Source organism: Nothoprocta perdicaria, unplaced genomic scaffold, assembly GCF_003342845.1.
Source record: "Nothoprocta perdicaria isolate Ctin4 unplaced genomic scaffold, notPer1 scaffold_7, whole genome shotgun sequence".
Taxonomy (NCBI): domain Eukaryota; kingdom Metazoa; phylum Chordata; class Aves; order Tinamiformes; family Tinamidae; genus Nothoprocta; species Nothoprocta perdicaria.
Genome location: NW_020455976.1, coordinates 7,723,209 through 7,733,311, shown reverse-complemented (window position 1 = coordinate 7,733,311; position 10,103 = coordinate 7,723,209). Strand labels below are relative to the sequence as shown.

General features: G+C 41.7%; 1 protein-coding gene across 1 annotated transcript in view; it reads right to left on the bottom strand.

Annotated features, from left to right (window-relative positions):
• The window catches only part of KCNK18 (potassium two pore domain channel subfamily K member 18), a 5,149-nt gene extending 4,690 nt beyond the window's left edge, over positions 1-459 (bottom strand). Inside the window, exon 1 of the mRNA XM_026050501.1 lies at positions 243-459. Within this exon, the coding sequence (XP_025906286.1) occupies positions 243-459 (217 nt within the window). The remainder of the gene's footprint in view (positions 1-242) is intronic.
• Between the last annotated feature and the right edge of the window lie 9,644 nt (positions 460-10,103).

Sequence of the window (10,103 nt, the reverse complement as noted above, 5' to 3'; positions counted from 1 at the left end):
AAAAAGAAAAAGAAAGAGCACAGGCACCTCAGGAAAAAATATCTTTGTGCAGGAAGGCAGGGACCAAGGAAGCTTGCAAAGACAAAATCACAGTGAAGGGAGATAAGCAAACAGTATCGGTTATTAGCTAAGCACAGAGAAAATCCTGGTTTCATGCTCAACTGTCATTATTTTGATGAATGTGTTTGAAAGACAAATACCACATTCAAAAAGAAAAGCAATGAGTAACTCCCTGTACATACCTGATAAATTTTTGGAGATGGACCACAGACCCTGCAGAAAATTCCTATATGCTTCACTTGAATTGACTTTCCGGTTACCTTCAATATGGGAGAACATGAGTGCCCCAAGAAAAGCATAGATCACAAGAGACAGGATGAAGCAAGCATGAGGAAAGACTGCCCAAAATATTTTTTTGCATCTCTTTTTACCTTGCAGAGGCTGCGATGTTAATGCCATTCTAAATTCTCTATTATTTTAATGAAGGAGAGAGAGCTTTTAGAAGAAAGGCTGAAGACGTAAAAGCTTTTGCATCTTAGAGAAGCTTCTCCTGTGAAAACAAGGGTTGTTCTGCCTCAGGCTTTCAGATCCCACAKCTTTATAAGGATAGATTGCACTGCGGTCCCGATGGGAAAAAAAGGATCACAACTAATCAAGCTTTAAAATATTTCTCTGTTGATGATACGCCACTCTGTGTCCCTGAATTACTATTGATCTGAGAGTGCTGTAATGCACACAGATGACCAGTTTCTGTGGGTTTCTACTGGAGCCAACTCATGTTTCAAGTTTCTTATTCTAAATTGCAGATTCTCATTGACACAGTAGAAACAAATGTCTAACTCTGGGGAGGCAAAATGCACAGGATTTCTATACAGCATTCTTCCAGAAATGAACTGGGAAAATTAAAATTAGGCAAAAAAAAAGGGAGTATGGCAGTGGTTGTTGTTCCCTCAGGGCACCGAAGAGCACAGAACAATTCTCTCTTCCTGAGCCCTGTCTCTACCACATACTATTTGTTTCTTTTGAATTTAGAGGATTTTTCCCAAAAGGAATCAAGAAGGATTTGTGCAGTTCTCACTTGATTAAAGTCTTTCCTTTAATCAAAACTGCCACTGACCTTAGTAAGTAAGGACTGACTTGGACCTGAGGAGTCTTTTGAGGGTTAGTGATCTTTGGAGAACTGCATCCAGCTTTAAAACTTTAAAACTTTCATCAAAACGCTTAAAGGAATGAACAGTATTACTGTCATTTAACTTATTAATACATATTAATAGTGGTAGTAAGTGTGGTGGTAGTAAGTGGTAGTGATAGTAAGTGGAGTCAGACTTTATTGAAGGTATTATTAAATATTCCTTCTCTAGAAAGTCTTTTATTGAAAATAGAAACAGTCTCATTCACCCAAGAGCTGCCGGATGAGGGTAAAATGTCCATTCCATGAAGATCATTAAGTCCATTCCATTAAGATCATAGTGATTTCTTCTGGTTCAAGCCCTCAGTAAATTGGATCTCAAGATATCATATGTTTGTTAATATGGCAGCCTCTACTATAGAAAAGAGACTTTTATGGACTAAGAAAAAAGTAAGCCCATATGCTTTCTACTTTTCTCCTTAATTGCCTATTTGACTCAGTAGTGCTTTTTAATAGCAGATTTGTATATCCTCTTATTGCAGTCAGTCTCTATCTTTCTTTTTTTTTTCAGTATCCTGAAACACAAGGAGGGAAAAAGGCTAATTTTCACAATTAATGAAAAGCAACAAACCTTTCTGAGACATTAAATGTAGAGATAATGTACTTACACTCGGGATCCTTGCTTCAGGAATAAGGGAGACAAGTCAAAAGAGCCGCTAAAAGAATAAAATTGCTATAGGGAATGTGGCACTCCATTCTGGCAGTGCAAAGSCTACTTCTCTTGAAGTGCTTTATAGCAAATGAGTAAGCGTGATATAAAAAATGATGGAATTTACTTGGATTTCTAAAGAAGTTTTGACAATGTCAACTATTTTTAATTTCAATTTCTTTTTCCTTTTTAAGGAAATTAAACTGTGGCATAAGAGCAAAGGCCTTCACATGAAAAAAATAAATGGTTGATGGAGAGGAACAGAGGGACATAAATGATGGAGGAAGGTCCATCATGGAGCTCTCCGGGCTGRGGCTCAGTTGTTCCCCACGTTCATATCGGACAGTATGATTTAAGRTACGGGAAGTCTGGAGAAGGTGGAGGGAACTGAAAGAGTTTATGAAATATGGTATTTGGCCAAGCAGACCTTAGGTCTGAGGTGGTATATCCATGTTCCAAAAATGAATTTCAATGCCCGCATGGCAATTCTGACACAATTGCCCCGTAAATTTTGTTGTCTGCTTCTCATATATAAACTGTTTTTCTCTAAAATGCTCTGAAAACTGCTCAGTCTCCTCCTATATGTGGTAGGACTGGAAAGTATTTAGTAGTTCCCAAGAGCTGCTTAGCTCTTTGCRACCTCAAGCTCTGAGCTTGTGACAATGAGAAAATTAAATAAAAATATATTCAGAAATGATTTTTACTTTATTTGCCTAATCTAAACCATTTCCCACTATTGCTGTATTACATATTTGAATTCAGTTGCTTAAAAGCAAATCACTGTAACCACAAGTTATTCCAAATTGAGTTATTGGTACTTGTACTGAGAGGGATGTTTTGCAGCATGCATTTCTTATTCGTGTTAATGGACTGCAAACCTACACTTTTCCTTGCTTCCATTTCTCTGATTATGGCAAATGTGAGTGCTCTGGAGGTGGCGTTTGAAAGGAAAGTTTCTGGCCACAGCTGTAAATTTTAATTATTCCAGTACGATATACATGTGTTAGAATTTGTATTTTGCCTGTTTGATTGCAAAGGTTCRCCCAAAAAGGTCCTTGAATGCAAAGTGAGAAGTTTTTCAATCATCAGCAAAGCTCTTCCTGCATCTTGTCATCTAACATGCTGTCAAAAGACCTGTTCTTTATATGTGTTCTGTCAAACATTGTTGGATTCAGGGTACTTTCACCTGTTCCAGCAGTGTAACATCTTTATCTTTTTTGAACAAACTCAGGTGACCTGAAAGAGAGCAAGTGCCTTATAAAAATGTCAACAGACTAAATTTTGTGCTTTTACTTTAATCCAACATTGATTCTGATGACTTTATTTGGTAAAGGACTAAGACCCTAGTTTAGCAGTACCTCATAACAACGTGAATTTTAAGAGTTCCATTCAAGATAGAATGCTAACAAGGATTAGAGAAATGTGATCTATTCTTGGGAATTATTTCCAAAATGCCCTCAAAACTTCAAGATTTATGAGAGGTATAAATATCTTCCCATGCAACCATGGATGCTTCTGCATAAATGTAGTACCAGTCCCAAGCAGCAAGAACAGAAACAAGTAACAGCAGTAGTAGTATTAAGAAACGAGCTCAAAGTTGTGGAAACATCATTGAATTTAGTTGCCAAGCATAGTCCTAAGATGGTGGTGGTGCACCCCATATGTGCAGGAGGGCTAGGGAGGGTCAGTGAGATTTCAGGCATCTTCAAAGGACTCCTTCTACCCCTCTAGACCACGTGCATGTCCTCTCCCTCACACTCTCAAGAATTCCTAGGTTCTTGGGACCTGTCTCTTAGGGATTTCAGCCCATCACTGGACAGAAAAAGAACAGTGTTTGGCCAGGCCCAGCCTCTGCACAGACACAGGGCACTTGTGCATAGTATATATGCCAGAAAAGTGATATGTCTTCTTGATGCATCCTACAATTATTTTTCTCCTCTGTACCCCAGCAATATTTTCCCAGGTATGATTATGACTCTTTGTCTTAACCTTAGTTTTCCCCGATAGCTCCTATTCCTTCTCCTATTTCTTCTTTCCCCTTACACCTTATACTGCTGGGAATAGAGAGGCAAATGCACTAATTGGCTGGATAGAGTCCATTGGATACCCCAAGAGATGGTTTAGCTTGCTTTGTATCCACCTGTGAAAGTCTTGGCTTTCTCTCGAGTAAAGTGCTTGAGCTGGTAACCTTTGGGAATATTTGAGAGCACTCAGGATGAGYATGTGGACACTGCATATAATGCTAAGTGGATTCAAAGATGTCCAGGCCTCACCCTGAATAAGAGCATTTCATATTTTATTCTTTGTTCAGGGGAAAGACAGGCAAGCGGTCCCATCCTTTCATTCCTCAGAAACAAGTACTTTTCCTATCAATGCCATGACCTGGGAGCAGCCAAGATTTGGATACTAGTCCCTGCTCTTCTTCTTCTTCTGGCAGGTCACATRGTCAGAAGCACTTCAGTGGTTTTCTCCTGGTGACCAAAGAGCAGGGCAAGCCTTCCTCTACTCACCAATCTTCTTCCACTTTCCCCCAACCTCAAATCATAAGTTCGGTGGAAAAATATCTTTTATCCCTCCTCTCTCATGCCTTCCCCTAGCACAAAGCAACAGCAGTTATCTAGAAGGAACAGAGCTGTCCCCTCCGGCACCCAAAATCAGTGAAATATCATTGCTTCCACACCGCCTCCTTGTGAACTTGCARCCTTAATGTCATCTCTCTCCCAACGCTTCATTTGCTGTTGCCCACAGAAACCAGCAATGCAAGTGTGAATGGAGGGTTTGGTGGAAGCAGAGGGCAAGTTTCTCACAAGCTAGAGCACTGTGACAGGCTTTTCTCTATCCATTTTCCTCTCCTGCTACTGGGACTATGTGCTAAGTGAGAGCACACTCTGTTTGTGACTCAGAAGTTGTTTCTTGATGGACCAACACTCCCTTAACCTCATCCTACCCTTCTGAGACTTCAACCCCTTCCTAAAGGGCCGTGGAAAAGTAAAATCAAATACTGACAGACACAGTGCAACAACTCTTAACTAGTGCAGGGAAGGCTTGGCAAACAAAGCCTGGTAACAGTTACAGCACAGCAATGTGTCCATTGCTCATTTATTTGCGTGACTCATTTGAGTGATGGGATAACACCTCAGGGTGCTATAACAAGTGGAAAGGTTAATATCKCAATGAGTCACCAGTGTAAGACCTCACTGCAAATGAGACACTGTGCAGGAGCCCTGGGTTTCCAGATAAGCAAAGGGGATTACTGAGATTCAGCTACATGTCTTATGCCAAAGTCTTTACTGAGTTAATGTAGTGAACGTAATGCCAGTATAGTGGAGACTATCTCAGCCCAGTAGTTTCATTTTAAGGCAAACAAGCTCCCTGCGGAGAGATCAGAAAACTGCTTCTTTGGAATTTAATTAACATTGGAACATGTGAGATTATATGCTGCATAAAAGCTAAGCATCATGATTCATGTTAAGAAAGAAATTCTACACAATTTCAATGTAATGGGCAAAAACCCTAAGATTCAAGATGAAAAATCTACCCTGTTTTCCTTGAAAAAAAAAAAGAAAAAAAAAAAGATTGGATTTATTCTTTGTTACTATTAATGTGACACCATAAATATGTAAATATTTTAAAAGAGGGAATACTAAAACCTTGAATACTGGAGCAAGCTTTTATCTATAAATGTCCACCTACATGTATCCTAGATTGTCTCTATGAGAGGCACAGGTCCTTTCCATTCTCAACATGCAAAAGGCTAATGTAAAACCACCTCCCAAAACCATTGCCAATTTGCCTATGTGTTCCTTCCAACAGAAGACTGATAAGCAGTTTTGATTCACAGACTGATTACATTTAGGTCACTACTTATTAATAATCCTTCAACCTGAAAGCAACTCCTACATTTATGAGGAGCTTAATTCAATATGCCTTAATTCATAAATTAAAGGCAGGATTCTGTAGGAAACCAACAACTGGAGCCTTCTTTCGCGCATCCCAGCACTTGTGACTGGATGTTATATGGATTTATGACAGTGTCCCAGAGTTTCTTGAAATTCAGACTAAATTCTCCATTACTCATTTTCATCCATTTCATCTAGTAACATTCTAAACTATTTCCTTTCCCATTTTATGTGAAGTATTCCTACAATATTTTCCTAGCACTCATTACTCACCAAGAATTCCAGGTGTGGAAAATACCTTTATAGACAAGGACATCCCAATAAGTCATTGAGTTGGCACTTATCTTTAAAGTTCTTTCAGCTCTGAGATGGGTAGACCAACTTTCCAAACCTTGGCCCACCCATTTCAGTGAATACATAATTAATTGCCTTACACCTTGTAATGTGGCCCCTTTAAATGTTTTTAGAAGTCATGGGAGCAGCTTCTAAGTGCTGTTTAGCAATTCAGTAAACAACTATCTTAGTGGGGAACACTCTTTCAAGCCCTACAATCATCAAGTGTAGCTTCACATGTTTAATTAGTTTAAGCCACAATTCCTTGGTGGTGTGATCCTGGCTGGGTTCACGGGTAGGACTGCGTTAGGAAAATGCCTTCTGCAAAATGCTTTGTGTTAGGAAGAAATGCAGCAACGAGAACTGCATGCCCATCTTTCCTGAGGAATTTTGTACTAAAACAAAGTTGTGGAATGGAATTAAGTCTTTTTTTCCCACTTTTCTCAATTAAAAAAGAAATCCATACCTCTGAATGGATCATCTAGGCAAAAAACCTGCCACATGCTGTGTGTAATGAACCCATCAGTCTCACAAAAGCTACATTTTGCCCAAGGACACTGGGCTCTTTCTGAGACTGCTGAACACTCAGGGTGCTCGTCACCACTGACACTCACCACCRCTGCCCGGCACTGAGGCTGCATGTGAAAAGCAATAAAGACAACCRAACAGAGCCTCCCCCAGAGCCACTTGGGAGCTGGAGCTGGGTGGTAAGAGCAGCTTAACTGCAGGCTAGACACAAGTTCTGGGAAGGGTTATTGTTTGAAGCACGCCAGCAAGCCAAAGACTTGCTTCATACTCTAAGAGATGGGGCTGTAGGGTAGAGCTAGATGCAAGCTTGGGCAGAAAGGCAAGTTATTTTTCCCCACTAGATATGACCATGAGGGGTTGCCTGTTGTGTACTTGATATTTTTATAAAGATTCCCCAAGGACCAGTTACATCCAGGGTTGTTTTAAGATTTTGAGACATTCTGAAACAAGAGGGTCATGAGTTGAGCTGTTGGGTGAAGTTTGCAGGGACACTGTAACACAGCTTTCAGATGAACCCTGGAAGGTCCGACATGCACAGAGTAGAGAGAGGGCAGAAGGTCTTCAGATGCCTCTACATCCCATAAAGTGTGTGGCATCTCTGACTGCAAGCAGAAGAGCAGCTTTCAGAATAACCCAGCAGTTTCTCACACAAAGGATATGTCCAAGTCCAAATCCAGGARTCTGCCTGGAAAGCAAGTGCCCACCCAGAGCACAGCACCCAGCAGTCCTCAGCACTGAGCAAGAAGACTCTTGGCAGGCTGCCTTGTGAAGATTGCTGCCTTTTCCTAGTTATTTTTTTTTATGCTGGTGAAGCAATATGTACAGGCAGTGACCATTCCTGTGCTGCCCTCTCCTGCAGTCTTCAAGAGGTTATTACTCCAACACTGATCTCTACCCGATGCTATGCAAACCTCGGCTCACTCTGGCTGTGCGGTGTCATATCCCACCTCCCAGAATGTCTAGGCTGTTGTACCAGGACTCTCATCCAGCTTTTCAAAGGCCTCTGCCAATGGGGACATACAAGTACACATTGAATTTCAGCAGCACACAGGACTGGACATGCTCTCACTGGATCACAACACATTCAGGGGTAGATCCTAGGGATCCTACCCCCACTCTCTCACTGCCCGTTCCCAAACTCATGGCTCCCAGAGGGCTCTGAGAGAATGGTCTGGTTCCAGTACTCAGCACTGTGGTGGAAGACCACGTCTAGCTGCTGGATGAAATGCTCTCCCCAACAGAGATGCTATCACAGTACTCCAGCTTGTTACCTTGTCTGGCTGATGGACCAYAGCCTAAATAGCTCAACAGGGAAGTACACAATGATGACACAAACCCCATCATCTCATTTCAACAGATCACAGCTCTTGATTGTGTGTAAAGCTTATAAACACGGCATAGTTGTTTCAGTAACATCTTCTACTGTGCAAGTCTCACCTCTAAAATAATTTCTGGCATAAATATATTGCCTCTGTGATATTGATGGTCCATCAGCCAGGGGTGCATGGTCTGAGGCTCAGACCAGCCTCCTGGCAGATCCCAGCTACATTCCCTGTCCCACCATTCCTGGGCGTTGGGTTGGTGGACCCAAAGGACCACAGCTGGTTCTCTCCCAGGCTCCTGCTCTTGCTGGACACTGCACTCAGGAAACAGCAGTGAGCCACAAGCCTGGAGTCTCACTGTAGTGCCTAGTTAGGAGTACTCGCATTTAATATTTTGGCCATCTCAGTGAATAGGTCTTAAAAAAGGAAGCAGTTCACACCCTCTCAGAGGTAGCATCCCAGTAGCTCTGCTCTGGAGAGACTGAGAACCATATCTAGGGATTTTGCTGGATCATATTTGGAAAGGACTATTCCTGTCCCATCCCTCTCTCTTTCTGTATATACTTGCAATTTAGTGCTGTATTTTATGCTCAGATGTACTTTGTTAGCCACATTTTCTAGCTAGTCTTTGGATGCTTTACCTGTTTGTGGTCAATTACTACCTAGCTTATCTCTTCAGCAGTCATTTATTATGCATGTAGAGAAATGCATCAAACTATGGACTATACTTTAAGAATATATACCTTAAGGCCAAAGAGAATTTTAGCTGAAATCCTGAAATGTGGGACAGAACAGAAAACTTCTTTTTTGTTGCTTTTTGGTTTGTTTATATGTTTGTTTGTTTTGTTTTTTGGCTATGAGGGTCAGGATCATTCATCACTGGACATTTATTTTTCTTTCATTTGTGTGTTTGCTTCAGGTAAAGGGTGTTTTACTAAAACAGCATTTTCCTCCTAYTTTAGCCACAAACTGACAATTCCATTATCCACCCAGCTGTATGCAGACATCCTGGAAGTGGGGTGCCAATGAACAGTGGGACCCTCCTCCATGAGATACCATTTCAGCAACTTCTCCCCAGAGAACTTCTATCCTTCCTTGTGGTCAGATGTTTACATAAATAAGAGTATATTAGTTTGGGAAGCATCCTCTGGAGTTTGGATCTTTTCACCCATCTGAAAGTATTACATTTTTTTTCAGTAATTTGAGACTGAGAGGTTCTTTGCACTCCCAAACTAATAGCAGAAATATGCTATTTGCACCAATTAAGCATTTGATTTAGTGTTTTTTATATAGCTGATTTGTTGCAGAATTTATAGCAGAATAGCCATATTCTGCTTTCACTAACCCTATTTAATGGATATGAGAGCAGAATTTTTTTTCCCCTTTTGATTACATATTGCAAATATTCTAACTGCAGACTCATCCACACTCCTATTTCCTTGGTTTGCTTCTATCTTCCTTTGTTGCAGAACTTGCTGGTTCCAACTGTACTGCAGGAGAAGTGATATATACATGATATACAGCATATAACATAGCAGTGGAAAATCCCAGCCCAAGTAGAATTACACACTGAGGACTGCTTCGAGGATGGGTTCAAGGAGACGTGCTGACAGCTGATCTGGGGCAAGCGCCACATCCATGGATGTCGGTGTCTTCCCCTCCCTCTGCTTCCCCAGCAGATGCCTGGGGAAGGTGAGGAGAACAGGTCAAGCCTGGAGCGATATTTTCCCAGAATAATCTCTTAGCCTCCAGCAATTTGCACTTCCCAAGGGAAAGACAGCATCTCAGTGATGAAGAAATCAGCAATTTCCAAGACTTTTAAATAAACAGGAGCTCATCAGGGGGAGGTAACTGCTGAGAAAAAAAAAGAAAAAAGAAAATAAAATAAAGGAAAAATAAAAAATAAAGAGGTCCCACGATGGGTTTTCTGTATCTCATCTCAGATTAGTTTCCAGGAGAGATGACTGGAGCGATGCACGCAGAGCGGCGGCGGGGCGGGGGGCCCCGCAGGGCTGCGGATCCGCCGCGAGGGGGGGCGCGAGGAGCGCGCGGAGCCTCCGCGCCCGAAACCGCCGCGGCGGGGACACGACGGCGCGGACACGGACACACGGGCACACGGACACATAGAGACACGGACACACAGATACATGGGCACATAGAGACACGGACACGGACACACAGAT